The sequence below is a fragment of the Natrix helvetica genome, assembly GCF_964273705.1.
Source record: "Natrix helvetica genome assembly, chromosome: Z".
Lineage (NCBI taxonomy): Eukaryota > Metazoa > Chordata > Lepidosauria > Squamata > Natricidae > Natrix > Natrix helvetica.
The window spans coordinates 105,736,154-105,755,020 of record NC_138554.1 but is presented as its reverse complement, the minus strand read 5'-3'; the positions used below and the strand labels follow the sequence as shown (position 1 = coordinate 105,755,020).

Below are 18,867 nucleotides of genomic sequence, written 5' to 3'. Positions count from 1 at the left end.
ATTTGAGTCTAAGCTCATTCCTAACCACAACTTCTTAATGTAAAAAAGTGAATTATTTAAATAAATGAGATTAAGATATAATCAAGCTATTTAACTCTCATCAGCTAGCCATACCCTTACTGGGATTCAAAACTGGGGTATTTTTACATATTAGACAGGTATATTAACCTCTAAGCCACAGGCTCTCTTCCCTTATCAGCTGAGCCAAATAAATGATTACCATATTTTTCAAAGTATAAGACGCACCTTTTTCCCTCAAAAAAGAGGTTGAAAATCTGGGTGCATCTAATACACTGAATACAGCATTTTTGCCTCTCGAAACCCTGCCCCCTTTGCAAAATGGCTGTGCAGAGCCTGTAGAAGGCTTTCAGAGAGCTCCTGGGGGCTGGGGAAGGCAGAAATGAGTGAACAACGTGCCATTTTTTTGCTCAATTTTGCCCTCCCAGCCCCCAGGAGTACTCTATAAGCCTCCTTAAGGCTATGCAATTTTCTTGGCAAAAAACGGGCCCGTTTTTGCTCATTTTTGGGGGCACCCCCAGGAGCACTCTGCAAGCCCCCTAAAGGCTATTCATGCCTTTTTGAGGGGGAAAATGGGCCTATTTTCATGAAAAACGGGCCATTTTTGGGAGGTTTGCTGAATGCAAAAACTTTTTTTTAATTTGCTTCTTCAAAACCTTGGTGCGTCTTATACTCCAAAAAATATGGTAAGTCTTATGTCAAAGCACCTGGTATGCCCAAATATAGAAGGGAGCATACTGCTTCCCATATGTATGTATGTATGTATGTATGTGTATATATATATATATATATATATATATATATATATATATATATATATATATATATATATATATATATATATATATATATATATATATATACATACATACATACATACATACATACATACATACATACATACATACATACATACATACATATATATATATATATGCTGGTTTTGTTGTATTTGGGTCTTTTCCCGTGTAAGGTTGAGATTGTCTTTGCATATGGAAATGTCAATGGACAAAATGAGATTGAGGAAGAAATGCAAGATGGAAGATTTTTTTAAAAAAAAAACTTGCACTAGATACTAAAATCAAATTGGGAGAGAGGAGTTTTTTAAAAAATATTACTCAATTCCATTATGTTTAGTCAATGGCTAATCCTTATTTAAGATGCTGGCTGGCACAGTAAAACTTTTTTTTAAATGAGTTATGCAAGAATTTAATCTTTAGTGGTTTAATACTAATTGTTTTATTATGGCTTTATGTATTGTAGGTTTGTATGTTCATGTTTTATTATAATTTTTAACTTTTTGGAAGCTATCCAGTAGAATCCTATTAAATGGTAGGGTATTAATCAAGTAAATTAGGGAACTCTTTTAGAATGGAGAAGTATTGCCTGGAAAGTGAAAGTCTTGAATGAATATGTCAGCTATGAAACAATACCTGGTTTTCAAATGTAAGGAGGAAGAATATGTTTGCATAGTAAAATAAACACTCAGACAATGCTTCATGCAAGAAGATACATGTACAATTTGGTACTAAAATAAAACATGAAAATGCATTTGTTGGCATAGTAATCCTTAATTTATAACTACTTATTTAGTGAACATTCAAAATTATGTCATCACTGAAAAAAATGACTTATAACTAGCTGTCACACTTATAAACATCAGTTTCCCCATGGGCACATGATCAAAAATTGGGTGCTTTACAACTGGCAAATATTTCCAGTCATGTGATCGCCATTTGAAAACTTTCTAGCCGGCTTCTGATGAGCAAAGTTAATGGGAAAATCAAATTTGTTTAATGACTGTGATTTACTTAACAACTACGATGATTCACTTAATGATTATGACAACAAGTAATAAAGTCAGTCATGACTCACTTAAAGACAGTCTCACTTAGCAATGGCAATTCCAGTCCCAATTGGTAGTAAGTTAAGTACACCCTGTAGTGTTTTAGTAAATGAGAAAAAATAATGGTTTAAACTGGACACAAGTTTCCTAACTTCATCTGTAGAATGATTTCCAAACTAAAATTCAAAAGATGATATATGGGTTTTCCCCCCCTTTTCCTTGTTATTCCAAGGTATTTGTCTGGATTGGCAAAGATGCTAACGAAATCGAACGTGCTGAATCAGTTAAATCCGGTAAGAAAAGAAACTAAATAGTTGATTGATTTGCAGTATGCTCATATTTTAAGTTCAGTGTTTCCCTTCAGATATGCACCTTATACTTCTCTATCAACGTAACAATTGAAAGCAAATAATTCAGAAGAATATTAAATAGGAGTTCAATAAGACATCATTTTTCAAGTACATTCCTAATTTAGTTATATTTATTCCTAGAAGACAGTATGTTATGATGAGTAAGATAAACCAATTATTTTTGTGACAATAGCAGGTGCACATTTGTTTGTACAACCAGAATCATCCTTTATCACACTTCTTTTACATATTTTTTCAGTTGTTCATTAGTTAAATTTAGACCATTTTGCAAATCCATATTTCTATTTTTTAAAATGCCTATCCAATATGTATTACAAAAATATGGTAGCAAAGCACTGTAACTTTTTCTACCTGCTTGCTGCCATCTAAAGGTTGCTCAGGTTTTGCTTTCCAAATATGGTATCCTGGGTATTTTGCAAATGGTTGCAGTGTTTTAAACACAGTGTTGATATGCAGCTGCATACAAGCCTGAAAACCCACAGTTAATCCGGTTTCTTCTGCAAGAGACTGATTCTATACTGAGATGATGATGCCTTCAAACTATATGGTTGGCACAGGTTTAATTGAAACGGCTTTTCAATAATAAGAAAACAGGTATTGAAAGATAAAGTTTATGTAAGGATGGGTTGCTTGTGTTTTAAAACCACTGAAGTGTAATGGCTTTTAACTGCAAGTTCTCTTTGCATCACCGGTTAATTGGTTCATTATTCGATCTTGCATTTTGTAGTTATAATGAATTATTTTAAGTTTTTTCTTTGGCTGTTGCTCTGAATATCTTGACATTTGTTCGAATCTATTTTTTAACTGTTGAGACCTTTAAACTATGTTTATAGAACATGCTAGTACACAATAGAAGTAGTTCTCACTTAACCATAGATGTAGTTCTCATTTAACAATTATTCATTCAATGACTGAAGTTACAGTGGTGTTGAATGAATGATTGTTGCAGCCACTGCAACACCCTAACAGTACAATAACTTATCATCAACCCAGTCATGGACAGCCTATTCTTCGTAAAAGAGGGGTTAATGCAATAAAGGAGAAAGACTAGATTGTATTGTGCATTTTGCTTAGTTTTGGTTTAATGTATTGTGCAAATAAAATCAAAGTACTGTAATTTTAAATTCATTGTTTGTGCCTCAGTATCATATATAAATCCATCCATCATAATTCAATATGAAGTGTGAACCCAATTTATTTCAGTGATTCAGATACCAATGCATATTTGCATACACATACACACACACACACACATATACATACATACATACACACACACACCATTTTTTTCTTTAAATTACAAATAATTCTATTCAGTATTAAAATACAATACTAAAATTGCATTTGCATAGACAATATAAAATTAAAGTTGAAATCTAAACTGTTGTGTCAGAACTTTCAGTGATTGAACATTCATAAAATTAGATAATTTTTAAATTATAAAAAGGACCAGCTTATCATAGATAATTCTCTTAAAACATAAGACACACAATAACAGCAGTTTGGTTTAGATATATTAAAAATAATTTCATTCAATACCACCCATCTTGTGCTCTAAGATTAGCTGGGAGTTCCTCTTTGTGGTTCCTCTGGTATGTTTGTCTCTGTTTGCATGACCATCTCAGTGATGGTATCCAGTAATGGGACTCTCTTTTCAGAAGTTTGGCTAATCCTCAGATTGTCCTATTTATTGTAAACAATTCAAGATTTATGTGTATAGGAAAACAATTACTCGTTCAGCATTCTGTTTTAATGTTGCTGATTATTTATCTAATGATTTTTTTTAAAAAAAATCTTATTTTAAAACATGATTGATTTTATTAGAATAGCTCTATACCAGATTTCTCATACTCCACTTGGCCTCTAGGATTCTCTTAAGGGGAAGAATCATGTAGAAATTAAATAAAGCGATTTCAAAATTAGCTAAAAATAGAACATTATTTTGCAGTGATATATTGTTATTGTATTATTTCCCATATATTTCATGTATTTCAGCCAAAAACTACATTGAGACTGATCCTTCTGGAAGAGATAAAGGGACTCCAGTTGTTATTGTAAAACAAGGTTTTGAACCTCCAATATTCACAGGCTGGTTTTTGGCTTGGGATTACAACAAATGGATGAACTAATAACTGCAAAGCACTGAACCATGGAAAACATATCATAGCTGCACATTCTCCAATAGTTTTGATTGCAAAGGGAATTAAAAACAACTATTATTGAGATCCATGTCTTAAACTTGGGTGTATATTTAGGGAATAAAACATATGTCACATTCTACAAGCATAAATACATGCTCCCAGCATAATTATAAAATGTCCTTTCATAAATACATTGTTCGGGAAGAAAGAAATCTAAAATATCTGGGCAACATTTAGGGCTATCATTGTCAATTTCACTGACAGAGCTCCACTCTGAAAAGACATTATGGAATTTCTATAGCTTAGCCTTCTTTTCTGCCTTTAGCTTGGCTTATTATGTGCTTGTCTATTATTAACCCCAGTGTGATTGAGTACTAGCTCAGTAATGTATAGCTTTCTAATTAGGTATTTAGGAAAGATTGGTCTGGTTGTCCAAACTTTTCTCCTGACTCATTCTGTTGGTGCGGTCATTTTAGTTTTGCTTATACTTCAATCATAAAACATCTATTTTTCATCTATTTTTATGCCAAGTCATGGACAGTAATCACAACTTAACTTTTGAAACCTGACATTTAAAGACCCAGAGAATTGTACAACCCAAGGAAACTCCCAGTTTTTGAAAGAGACAACTATGCAATACCTGAGCTTCTGTCAATGCTTAAGAAAGGAAGTGAAAATAGTTGGTGTTTATATTCCAAATTATTTAAATACTCTTCTAACCTTTGCATCTTATAAAGCTCTGTAGGAAGAAATCTATATACTGTTGTTCAGAATAAAGAGTTGCCAAAAACAATGTTATTTATATTCCGTTGACATCTGAACATTTTAGAAAAACTTACTGATCTACCTTGGTTCTGTTATGATCCTTCACACAAACACAAAATTACAATGTAATGACCATTAGATGGCGTGAAAGAAATACAGAAAAACTCGTTAGTTACTATTGTTTATTGAGATTTTGGCAGCACTGATCTGGTAATCCTGTATTTACTGATTGTAAGAATATATCTCAATAGTAGTATTAATTTTTTTGTTTCCAGCTTAATATGTTCTGAAATGATTTACATTCCAGAACTTGTAGTACTTACGAGAAACAAAACTTATGCATTATTAATTGGATTGGTATGTCTAGATCTATTTACTATATGTTCAGTTTCTGATTAAAAAAACATTATGGAAGCCTGCTTTGAGTTATGATTCTCCCTTCCTTGACATGACCAACTATATTTGATGAGAACACGAAGGATCAAGATGAATAAATGTTATAAAAAACTGAGAATTTTTCAGTTTCTTATTGATGAGAAGCTTATGGTAAATTAAACATGAGATATGATTTTAAATATGAATTTTATTCTTCCAATTAATAAAGCCTATAATAAAGCCAATTAATCAAAACTATTGTTAAACTGTTGCCTTCCTTTTATATAATTATGTTTGATTTATTTACATATTCAGGTAGTTTATTATCTTGATCATCTTCTAAAGAGTTTGTTTAAAATATACATAGTTAGTTATTTTGGCAGAAATAATCATTTAATTTTATCTGTTTTCTCCAAACTATATCAGAATACAGTGTATAAATTTCTACCCATTCCATTATCATTGTAAGTCTGAGAGGCATATTAACAAAAACACTTTAAGACAATTATTAAGCTTTACACTTTAGTCTATCACTGTGTATCACATTATATCAGGAAAATAAGTACAGATAGTACTTTACTTAATGACTACAACTGAGCCCAAAATTTCTCACTGTTAAGTAAAATATTTGTTAAATGAATTTTGCCCCATTTTACGACTATTCTTGCCTCAGTTATTAAGTGAATCACTGCAGTTGATAAGTTAGTAACACAGTGAATCTTAAGTGAATCTGGCTTCTCCACTGACTTTACTTGCCAGGTGGTCACAGAAAGGGATCACATGACCGTGGGACACAGTAACAGTCATAAATACGAACCAGTTGCCAAGTGCCTGAAGTTTGATCACGTCATTATGGGAGTCTGGAAAGATAATTGTGAAAAAGGTCATGTCACTTTTTTCAACTGTTGTAAATTTGAACAGTCACTAAATGAACTAAACAAAGACCTTGGAGGTATTCTAGTCCAACCCCTGGCTTAAACAGGAAGCCCTATACCATTTTAGGTATGTGGCTGTCCAGTCTCCACTTAAAAACCTCCAGGGATGAAGCACTACATCTTCTGAAGGCAAGTTGTTCCACTGGTTAATTGTCCGCACTGTTAGTTGCTTCTCTCCTTGATTAGTTTCCATCAATAGTTTCTTGTATTGGTCCTTTTGGTGCTTCGGAAAATAAGTTGTTCTCTTCTTTGTGGTAGCCCCTCAAAACATGGAATTCTGCTATCATGTCAGCCCTAGTCCCCCTTTCCTTAGACTGGCCATAACCAATTATTGTAACAGTTATTCATAAGCTTTTGTCTCCAGGCTCTTAATCATTTTTATTGCTGCTCTTTGCACTTTTTCCAAAATCTTGACATCTTTTTGTAATGTGATGATTAAAACTGGATGAAGTACTCTAGATAAAATCTTACTAAGGATTTATAAAGTAGTACTAATGCTTCGTGTGATTTTGATTCTATGCCTCTATTTGTACTGTACAACCAATAATTGTATTAGCTTTTTTAGCTGCTGTTGTAAACTGTTGGCTCATGTTTAAGTGATTATCCACTAGGACTTCAAGGTCCTTCTCACAGTTATTGCTTTTGTGCCAGGGTTTGCCTAATCTGTACTTATTCCCTTGGTTTTTCCTGCCTAGGCGTAAAACCTTGCATTTATCCAAATTAAATTTCATGTTGTTGGATAGGACATATTGTTCAATATCTTTTTGAATACTAAGCTTGTCATCTGGGGTGTTGGCTATTCCTGCCAGCTTAGTGTCATCTGCAAATTTGATGAGATCCCCTTCTATTCTCTCATCTAAGTCATTTATGAAGATATTGAAGAGCATACTGGGCCTAAGACAGAACCTTGTAGTACCCCACTGCTTACTTCACTCCATGTAAATGTAGTATTAGTCCATTAAAGTCTACTCATTGAGTACCATTTGTCAGCCAGTTACAAATCCAACTGGTGATGATGCTGTCTATCCATTTTTCTAGTTTACCAAGAAGTAGGTTGTTGTCTATTTTGTCAAATGCCTTGCTGAAGACTAAGTATACTATGTCTACAACATTTAACTGATCTACTAATTTAGTCATTCTGTCAAATAATGAAATAAGATTGATTTGGTGTAATCTATTTTTAACAAACCTGTTACTAATTATAGCTTTTTTGTTTCTAGAAGTTCACAGATCTGTTTTTTGATTAATTTTTCCAGTATATTCTCAAGAATTGATGTTAGGCTCATTGGTCTGTAGTTTCCTGGGTCTGTCCCCCCCACACACACTTTTTTTTAAAGATGGGAACCACATCAGCTCTTTTTCAATCCTCTGGTAATTATCTAGTGCTCCAGGATTTTTAAAAGCTATGGTAAAATGATTCTGAGATAACATCTACCAGTTCCTTCAGAACTATCAGATGTAATCCATCAGGTCCCAGTGATTTATAATCATATAAATCACTGGAGGATCATACAGTCTTCCAAATATCGTAAGATTTGGAATTCTATCCATGAGGAAAAATATTCCAAAATGTCTAGATTGCCAGTCCAATTCTTAAAAAAAAATACATATTGCCTCAATTGCTACGTTATATGAAAAAAGGGAAGCATCAGAAATAATATACAAAGGTACTGCAATTGCATGGTCCAAGATTTGAATTTAAGGATGCCTTTTTTCAAATAGAAAAATCATTTAAAGATGGATAAATGATGGGGATATTTGGTTTAATACTTTTAGAAATTTAGTTTAGCTTGGAGAAATATGTGATTTTATACTGCAATCATTTAAACCAAATACAATTTCATGCCACAAATATTAGTCTAGCCTGGAAAGACTGATTTAATACCACACACAATCTTAGTGTAGCTAATAGACTATTTTGACTTTATACATGAAAGCTGCGGAAACTTTCAAATGCTTAGGATTCTGTTCCACAAAAGCTGATTTATGTCACATAGACATAATAGTTTCATGACAAATATTGGTTTAAGTTAAAGAGGCTAACACGTAAAAACTGGCTTACTCAGAAACATATCTATTTCATAATCTAAATATTTTCATTCCCCCCCCCAAAAAAAACTCATATAGCAAAAACTAGTTTAGCAAGCAGAGACTTGTGACTAAAAACGGTTTAATTCTGGTTTAATTCAGGTATAGATTATTTTATATAATCTAACATTGATTTAACTTGGAAAAGACTAGTTCAGGCAGATTTACGAGCTTTGCAAATACTATACCAATCTATTTTGCAAAATTTTTATTCCCACCACACACAATGCCTTAGATCAGGCATGTCCAAAGTGCGGCCCGGGGGCCAAATGCGGCCCTTTTTCAAATTGCAAGCAGCCCGCAGCCTCTTCTCTCCACTGGAGTTATTTGTTTAGTCTTTCATAAAATACCGTATTTTTTAAAGTATAAAGATGCATCTTTTCCCCCTCAAAAAAGAGGCTAAAAATCTGGGTTCACCTTATACACTGAATACAGCATTTTTTGCCTCCCAAAACTCTGCCCCCTTCACCAAAATGGCTGTGCATAGCCTTTAGGAGGTTTTCAGAGTGCTCCTGAGGACTGTGGAGGGCATAAATGAGCAAAAAACGGCCCTTTTTTTGCTCAACTTTGCCCCCCCCCCAGCCCCCAGGAGCACTCTAGAAGCCTCTTAAGGGCTATTCATGCCCTTTTAAAAAAAAGGCCCGTTTTCACGAAAAATGGGCCGTTTTGGGAGAGTGCAAAAACTTTTTTTTAAATTTGCCTCTTCAAAATCTTGGTGCGTCTTATACTCCGAAAAATACGGTAGTTAATTCGCATTTAATGTTAAGGGTTCAAAGAATGTCAGGCTGAATGATCGGCCCCACACATTTTCACATCACCAAATCTGGCCCTCCTTGCAAAAAGTTTGGACACCCCTGCCTTAGATAAATACTTGTGATTTCATTCCATACCCTATTTTGTTAAAATATGTTGCTTTCATGTCACAATCAATAGCCTAGCTTTTAGCAATTACTCAGAACTGGTTTGAGAGATCTTGTGATTTTATAAACTAGACCCCGGGGTAAGTAGTCAAGATTTGGGATTCCACACTACATAACCTGGATTAGCTTTGATTTATAGTTCCATACTATAAGTGCTGAGGCAGAGAGCTTACTTGTGAGGAACAGCAGGTACAACAGCACCTACATTATGAATACACATCATACAAAATTCAATGTTAAATTTAAATAACTTTTGATTTGACAACCTGGACTTGAGGAATAAAGCCAGGCTATAGTACTAATAAGGGATGTTGATCTTATCGATCAGAAAGGTCAGCAGGTTGGTGGTTCAAATTCCTAGTGAGCTCCTGTTACTTGTCCCAGCTTCTGCCAACCTAGCAGTTCTAAAGCATGCAAAAATACAACTGGGAATATAGGAACCACCTTTAGTGGGAAGGTAGCAGCGTTCTGTGTGCCTACGGCTTTAGTCATGCCAGCCACGTGACCATGGAGACGTCTTTGGACAGTGCTAGCTCTTCGGCTTTGAAATGGAGATGAACACTGCTCCCTAGAGTCGGCAACGACTAACACTTATGTTCGAGGGGAACATTTACCTTTATAGTACTAATAACTGGAATAACACTGGAATAAGATTGGAATGGCTGTCAAAGTTAATTATAATTAAGTAGCAGAGAGAAGAATCTCTGGCTTAGAAACTTCTTGTGGGTATGCCTTTTATCAACATGAATATATGTGAGTGGAATTCTGAATTAACATTGCCAATTTTCTAATTAGAACCCCCTGTACATTTATTTACGTAGGAATTAAGGGGGCATATGTTTTCATGGCTAGGGGAAAGGGGTATTTTAAAATCTCTTCATCGAGTAGGTTTGCTTTTCTGTCATGGCGAGTTTCTTTTAGGAACAGGAAAAATTAACATTTTTTCGGGAAAATCATCAGGTAACCAAGGCAGCGTGAATGCCTCAATACGATCAATACAAAAGAATGTATTGACCAATGGCCAATGCGCCCGGTCTGCCATTCACGTGACCTGGCCAAGAAGCGCTAAGGAAGGTGAATGCGTAGCGGGGAGAACTCCGAGGAGGCGGCTGCGGGGCTATTCGGGAAAGACATGCCGGAGGGGTGTGTGCAGAGGAAAGTCTAATAGTTCTAAAGCGTTTGCTTCGGCTCTTTGCCGGTTGATTGAGGGCATTATTTGAAAACGGTTGCTAGGGAACGAGTGCACGGGAAGGCCAACGGATGAACTCTTCGGTTATTGCGCCTAATGTAACTGGGCTTGTAAAGTGTGAAAAGCTGGTTGGGCAGAGCGCCTCTGGTCATCATTTCACCTCATGAACCTTGAAGATACCCACTTCCCCCTCTTTCCGCATTTAGGAAGGAAAAGTAGGAAGGAAAAGAGGATTACGAGCAAGGCTCCCAGAAATGAATCTCAATGGGTGGCAGGAGTAGCCATGTCAAATCGCCCAAGAGACACAGTTGTTCTTTAGCCCTGGCAGGGTGTTTCCTGCAAGAAATGGAGGGCGGAATCTAAAGCCAGACCGAAGAGGCAGCTTCAGTTTCAGCGATCTTTTTCCTTCCTCTCGAAAACAGGACGGGAGGCAACTCCCTTTCTGTTAAAGGCGTAAGAGGGATAGGCACTGCAGCACATTCCGTTCTCAACAGCTATGAATGAAGGAAAAAGCGGCGGGAGAAGGCGGGGGTAGAGAACAGGTCAGCTCCGGAAAGGTAACGTTGCAACTTCCTCCTGCCTTCACGCGCTTCAGCTTGACCAATGAGGTTCAAACAGATTGGGCAATCGGGTTGATGGGCGGCTGTTGGAGCCAGTAACTGAAAGGGGAGAGCAGAGCCTGCAGAGTGGTTTTCCTACTTTGCCGCCCAATAGCTTCCTCGGCAAGGCCGCCTTGATCCAATGGCGAGCGGAGCGTGAACGACGGGGGTGGGAAGCATGACGGGTTGGGTGAAACGGTAAGGAGGCGCGGCCCGACCAGAAGCACAGGCGGGTTTTGCTGCAGCGTTGGAAGGTACCTTCTCGGAGCTTCTGGGGAAGAGGCGGCGAGACTTCGCTGAGCAGCGGATGGTGATTTTCTGCTTTCGTGGCTTGCTTTTTCTGCCCTGCAGTCGTTGTCTGGTCTGACCCCCTGCGTTCGTCTGCTTGCCAGGGAAGCAGGATCGTCACTGGGAGCCTGGGACAGGCGAAGAAGTCTTGCGGCGGCGGCAGCAGTGGGCGACTGGTGCCCTCTGCTCGCCGCGGGCCCCTCCCCTGCGATGGGGAATGGGTTGTCGGAGCAGACGCCGATCCTGTCGAGCCTTCCTTCCTTCCAGTGCTTCCACATCGTGATCTTGGGTCTGGACTGTGCCGGCAAGACCACCGTTCTCTATCGATTGCAGTTTAACGAATTCGTCAACACTGTGCCCACTAAAGGTTTCAATACGGAGAAAATCAAGGTGACGCTGGGAAACCACAAGACCGTCACTTTTCACTTCTGGGACGTCGGAGGCCAAGAGAAGCTGCGGCCCCTTTGGAAGTCCTACACCCGCTGCACGGACGGCATCATTTTCGTGGTGGATTCCGTGGATGTGGAAAGAATGGAAGAAGCAAAAACGGAACTTCACAAAATCACACGGATTTCAGAGAACCAGGGAGTGCCTGTGCTCATTGTGGCCAACAAGCAGGACTTGAGACATTCACTGTCGCTTTCGGAGGTGGAAAAGATGTTGGCAACCAGCGAGCTGACCTCTTCCACTCCCTGGCATCTGCAGCCCACTTGTGCTATAATAGGAGATGGTCTTAAAGAAGGACTGGAGAAACTGCATGACATGATAATTAAACGAAGGAAAATGCTGAGGCAACAGAAGAAGAAAAGATGAGCTGCTGTGACTGTAGGGGTGAATTCCTTCTTGGTATTTGACAAAAAAAAAAAAGTCAGCAGCACCAGACTTGCTCATTTGGATCTTGTACAGATTGATTAAACATGCAGCCTGGTGGGAAGTTTTGCGGGCAGATGATTTTATCATTTCTCTATATGTAATTGGACACTACTACTTTAAAAAAAAATAGCTCTCTTGTTACCTAGTACAAAGAGTTCAGGAAACAGATGGGTGGGTAAATGTAATCTGGATATCTAAATAACCAAATAAAACAATGAAGAGTGGTTTGCTTGATGGTATAGTCATGTCTGAGAGAGTGCCTTTGCAAGAAAATTGCATTCAAGGCATTAGTTTTTCACTTACTGCTTGTGTCAGTAGGGTGTTTAGATGAATATACAGCTTTAAAACAATATCTATTAACGTCTAGATCTAGACAACCAGTATTTAAGAGGCTGTGAATGTGAAAGATTGGTTGAATGGTATATGCTTTTAACTGGTTTCTCTTAAAATACTATTTGGAACGCAAATGATTTAAACTACCACTATTGTGGTAGTCATATTATTTGTAGCTTGATAGAGAAAACAATATGGACTATGTAAGAATATGGATGAGTTTCCTGATAATATAGCATGTCTTGGTGTGTAGGAGTTATTTAGAAATAGCTGTACATCTTTAAAGCAGTACTAATCAGATTTGGACCATACTTATTTGTTCCAAGAAGACATGTTTTAAACAAAAAATCCAAACAATTAGACAAATGTAAACTATTACCATATGGAGTTTCAGGATTCTTATAGTGCAATATTACCTTTAGATTAAATTGATGGCAATAAAATTTGATAGTGGTTCAGTATAAGTCAAACTAACATCAGCAAAGCTACATATACTTTATGCCCAATATTGTTGAAATGTACTGCCAGGTTTTTGTAAAAAAAATTTTTTGTAGTACTAGGAATGTACTGAATCTTTATACACTTGAAAACTTTGACACTGTGGAAAACAAGAGTTTAAAGATGACACACCTGCTCTAATTATGCTTTAAGCTTTTCTTGTTTACAGTCATGCAAACAGTGTTTGACATGTAATATTGAAACATGTTTCTTATTGGTACAATTTCCCCCCCCCCAAAAAAAAAATCAGTTGGTATGGGTAACAGGTCAAAGGGCTAAAGTGAAGCCTGTATTACTCTACTGGTGCTTTGAGAAATTATAATTACAATACTAAATGAACTTGAAAAGAACATAGATTTGTCCTTCCTTCAGCACAACCAACAAAGTATAATTTTATTGATCAGATATAGGGAGGGTTAACTAATGTTCAGACTGTTAAGAAATAAAAAACTTCTGCAAAATCAAATTTTATAGCCAGAAACTGGTTAGAAGGTAACCAAAAATGCACTTTAGTGTTTTCCAATACTGAAAGTGTAAGCTTTTTTTTAAAAAAAGAAAAGAAATCCTGATCCTTTTCGAAAGAATTGAAGTAGCTTCTAATGGAGCTTTTGTATGGTGGTTATATGTATCTGCACTAGTGACATTAAAAGTCACTTAATGTCTATATTTATAGAAATGTAGATTACTTCTTAAACCTCAATAAACTCAATTCCAAGTAATTCATTGAAACAGAAGTTGAACACATTTTATTATGTTGATTTTGCTTTTTATTAAGACTGCATGAAACTGAATTCTATTCATGTGACATTTGTAAAATGTGACAATGTTTTAAAAATCACTGGTATCTCATTAGAATTTTAATGGCAATTTGCATTATGTTTTGTCTATAACAATGAAATATAATTGTTGATACAATTTCTTGTCTCCGTTTTGTGATTCTAGTGTCTGACAAGTTTTAATACACAATAAATATTCTCACTAAGTTGTAGAATAATTTAGTTGTTCCAAAGGTGTGGCACATTTCTCTGTAATCTTATCTTAGTATACAAATGTTTTTCATTTCTTCCCTTGAAGTCTGTGGTCACTCATTCAATTGAATACAAAATGGGGGCTAGTTCTTGTGTCTCTAAAAATGACCCATGCACACAACTTGGCAATGTATTTCTGATAATACTTGGAAGTATTACTTATGCAGCTACGATGTTTATGAACAGTGGTGGTCTATTTCGGTTCTGAGATCATCCATTAATTAAACTCCTATATTTTATGTCATAAAAGCATTTTAAAGTCCTAGTACTTTCTGTGCTGCAAAAATTGAGATACAAAGGTTGGTAACTTGTTAAAGCAATGACATTTTTGCTGTTTACAGATTGAATTGTCAATGGAACTGATCAAGATAGAGCCAGATTTGTGCTGTTTTTGAAGCTTGGTAAAAGTATGCCCATCTAAAACTACAGATTGGAATTTTAGGGGAGGTTATTTTGCAGTTTTCTTCCCTTACCCAATAAAATAAAAGCAAAAAATGTTTGTTTCCTATCCCCAAGGAAAGAGGTGGGTTTGGCATTTTTCATTCTTTTTTATTCTACCACAACCCCTAGTATTGAATAAACCTTGTTCACCCTTGTTGATGAGGTATGTATCTCTAAAGAACAAAAATACTCTTTAGATGTATGTTGGGCTCTTACAAGGTATTGAGACTGGAAGCAAAATCTGAGGAAAGTTGTAGGAAAAATACTTCCTTACAAATATTCTAAGACTGATGTGGATCAATATGAATCATTGCACAGGGTAGATATTATTTGAATAGGTTGGATATATTTAATGGGGCTACCTAAGCTACAGTTTTGGAAGTCAAATTGTGTTCCTTAAAAGATCAACATATCATTTACAGTATTTTATAAAATTCTGTTTTTATACATCTGTAGCTATTTTAAATATTCTAGAGTTGGGTGAATTAAAAATCGCCTGTTTCCTATTTTAACTAGAAAATAAAATACAAAATTACATCACAGATTCTAGCTATGTTTTGCACTGGTAATGTTTTACAAATTGTGGCAGGGTGGGGGTGGGGGGGTGACGATTGGTTCTAGGCTATTAAGCATTTAAACAATGATATTTTCTCATTCTAATCTGATAAAGTAGTGCCAAGGAGTTCAGCCAGACATATAATCTACACAAGTGTTGATGGAAGGGAGTGACTAGCTACTATTTATTTCTTACTATTTTTCTTTTGAAAAGAGGTGCACATTCTTGCAGATTTTGCAAATAAATGCCATAGTTTGAATAATGAATAAAAATGGGGAGAAATTGAATACCTTTTCTTAATTGTGGGGACAATTCTTTATATCCATGCCAACAGTTTTGTTCAACCTTGGGAATGTTGAAGTTTTCTTTTTTGGAAGAAAGTGAAACTGCTGGGAGATTTTTTTGAGACTTGCACAACAAGCTGCTGATCCTTTAGAAGCAATGATCCGAAGACCCTTACCAAAGGCTGGCTATGTTTGGCAGCATATAAATACTTCAAACAAAAACATTTTTCTTTAAAACTGTTATAAACAATTATTAGAAAGTAGCAATTATACACATTCAGAATCCAAATGAGTGTAAACATTGGCTGAAATTATTTCACCAGTTTACAAAGGGGATTTTTTGCAGGATTGTGTTTCCCTATTCAGGACTGTCAAGAAAAATCCTGCATGGCAGGTTATTTGAGAGGTTGTGAAAAGACATTTTAGATATAAGGATTTCTAAATATATCCCACTGTTGCTGAGATCAGATGAGCATTGTTATCCAGTTCTCAAAGCTCTGCTGGCCAACTTTAGGACTTTTTTTCTCACTGCAGAATGTAGCAAGGCTGTGTTCACTCTGGGGTATGTGTAAGCAGGATCACGGGATAGAAATCAGAAAACACTTGTACTATAGAGCTTTTATATTCCCATTTTAGAGTAGGGGTCATTGCCCAAGTTATCTATAAAAGTAATATATCTCTATTATCTTGGAAATGCAAGTTGGCCTTGTTTTTAAAAATTGAATAGGCTTTAGATGAATGTATCAACAAGTACTGCTACTTCATTGTTTATTAATTTGAATCACATCCCCAACTTACTACTTTACTATAATGTAGTAGTACTGTATCTTGTTCATTAATAATTCATTCCTGCAAAGGCAGGAAACTCAACATTCTGAAAAATGTGTATTAACATGATAGGCCACCCTATCCCATTCCACCCTCCTTTAAAAAGGATGGGCCCTGAACTTTTTATCTAATACCTCTCCATGCTTTTATCAGTGGCAACAGCCTTCATGACTTGCTCAGTTTTAGAATGGACAGAAGTATCTGACTAAGCAACATTTGAAAAGTAGGTGTAAAAGGGATGTGGCTTCTCTTCATATAGTACAATAAAACAGGGAAAATATTAATTTTTATTGTGGACTGAGCTGTTCCTAAACGTCTTGGAATACAAGCAACAAAAAGTTGGCAAGCCTAACCTTTTGCTTTCATTCTGCTTCTTTCTCACTATACTGAAAATTCTGTTAAAAGTGGGTTTGCTTTTGACTACATCCTATCAAACACGTAGATCATTATTCTGGTTAGTGTGTGCTCTATACTATGTAACCTCAACCAAGGGGCTAAACTATATGAAATATTGGAGACTTGTAACTGATATCTTCAACCTATAATTTGTGTTAATCATTCTTGCCTATAAAGGAATCACTTTTTTAGTATATGAATGCAGAACAAGACATTTAGCTTCTGTGACTTCAAATATACATTTTCAATTAATCTTAAGCAAAGCAAGTGATGGTCTTTTTCTCTGACTTTCATTATTTGATATGGGTCAAGCACAATGTGAAATACATTGAAGGTTTCATTTGACTTTTTAACTATGAGTTGCATTTTATTGAGCTTGAAAGCAGTCTACAAGACATATGTGTTACCAGTCAGATTGCTCAATGTGCCACCTTTTCTTTGACTAAGGTCAGTGGGGGTTCCTACCAGTTCGAAGTGGTTCGGGTGAACCGGTAGTGGTTTGGTGGCCTGCCATGCCCCTGAACTGGTTCTCCAGGCAGCGCTGTAGGCGCCGCTATCTTGTACAATTCTGTGCATGCGCAGAATAATTTTTATTGCATTGCACATGCATGCAAAGCACGCATGAAGCACGTGTGTGGCACACACATGAGCGAACTGGCAGTAGTGCCTACCGGAACTCACCCTGACTAAGGTGATGGACAATTTAACATATTTAATGGGCACCATTATAGGTAATACATTTATCAGACTAGTCTGCAAAAATCTATCACTAAATGGCTACAAAGAGTTTTTGTGTCTCTTGGAGCCATGTAATGGCTGTCCATATTTATGCAGTCTGCTTCTGATAGACAAAATAGGGAAGGGAATCTACAGAAACCCTTTATTCCCCATGTAACTGGCATTGTGGCAAGCGAAACTTGATGGATGGATGAGATTTGTTCTCAATGCTCTTCAGCAAGTCTTTGGGGCAAAGATGGAAAAGGTATGTGTTCCATGTTTAAGACAGGGATGCTGAATTTTGTGCACTGACTTTTTAACTAATAACATTCATTAACTTGCTTAAAACAAAATATATTACTAAAAAAAATCAGTCACTCCCTTCCATATATACACTGCTATTCCTGCAAAGGAATCATACAGATTTTATTTGTTTTCTTGTTATTTAAGTAGCTGCATACCACTCAAGATTCACAAAGAAGCTTTAAATGGAGGCCAGTGCTATGGGATTTGGCTGACCCTATGATTGTCACTATATTTTCTCTTTTCGCTCAGAAAGTACAATAGCTTTAAAAGCAATAAAATTATTTATGTGATGCCTGGCTTCAAGCATCTTATTTTTGGAATTCTGTCAAAATATGATGATTTAATTTGACATCACCACTAAGATGTACACAAACCAAAAAGAACTTTTTTTTTGTAATATATACAATTCAAAATTTACTTTTTAAATAAAAAAGTATTGGGCCATGAATCTTGAAAGTTATCCAAAGGTTTTTGAAACTATCTTTGGTAGTATTTTAGGATATGAGAATTAGAGTGCAGTACTTGCCTATCTGGATAAATAAGTGTAGCAATTGCAAAAATATTCAAATTCTTCCACAAGTGTTAATAAACTAATCAACAACTCAGAGGTGTGTTGCTCTTAGTTCGACCCGTTTGGCCGAACCAGTAGTGGTAATTTGGCCTGGATTGCAGAACCAGCAGCGACCCAGGCTAGCTACACCCCTGAACCGGTTTTCCATAGTCTTCTGCTGTTGCCAGCATGTTTCTGCACACACACAGAACAATTTACAGTGAACTGCATGCGCGAGCAAAGTGGCATGCACGCGTGCGAATTGCGCACAAAGCAAACCAGTATCAACCGGTACAGGAACCCATCCCTGCAGCAACTGATTCAAATTAATCCTTTCCTCTCCCAATCTTTCTGCAATAACATCTTCCTGCTAGAGCTGCTGATCTTTTTGCTATACTGTTATCTACAGGCTTTCAACTGAATGCTGTACAACAGCTGTAAAAAATATGCTATATCCAATTTAGAATGGCATGTCTAAAGACAAGATGTAATTTTTGAAATGTTATCAACTATTGTTTACTT

General features: G+C 36.3%; 2 protein-coding genes across 2 annotated transcripts in view; both read left to right on the top strand.

Moving 5' to 3' along the window:
- SCIN (scinderin) overlaps positions 1-5,555 on the top strand; it is a 58,042-nt gene extending 52,487 nt beyond the window's left edge. The window contains exons 15-16 of the mRNA XM_081971309.1: positions 2,097-2,157; positions 4,231-5,555. Coding sequence (XP_081827435.1) covers positions 2,097-2,157; positions 4,231-4,364 — 195 coding nt within the window. The 3' untranslated portion in view covers positions 4,365-5,555. The remainder of the gene's footprint in view (positions 1-2,096; positions 2,158-4,230) is intronic.
- Positions 5,556-11,281: 5,726 nt separating this feature from the next.
- On the top strand, positions 11,282-14,519 carry ARL4A (ARF like GTPase 4A). Its single transcript, XM_081970135.1, has one exon. The coding sequence runs from the start codon at positions 11,746-11,748 to the stop codon at positions 12,346-12,348; it is 603 nt and encodes a 200-aa protein (XP_081826261.1). The 5' UTR covers positions 11,282-11,745; the 3' UTR covers positions 12,349-14,519.
- The last annotated feature ends 4,348 nt before the right edge of the window (positions 14,520-18,867 follow it).

Excerpts from the sequence above, each read along its gene's own strand:
- ARL4A (XM_081970135.1), top strand. The coding sequence starts at position 11,746 with ATGGGGAATGGGTTGTCGGAGCAGACGCCGATCCTGTCGAGCCTTCCT.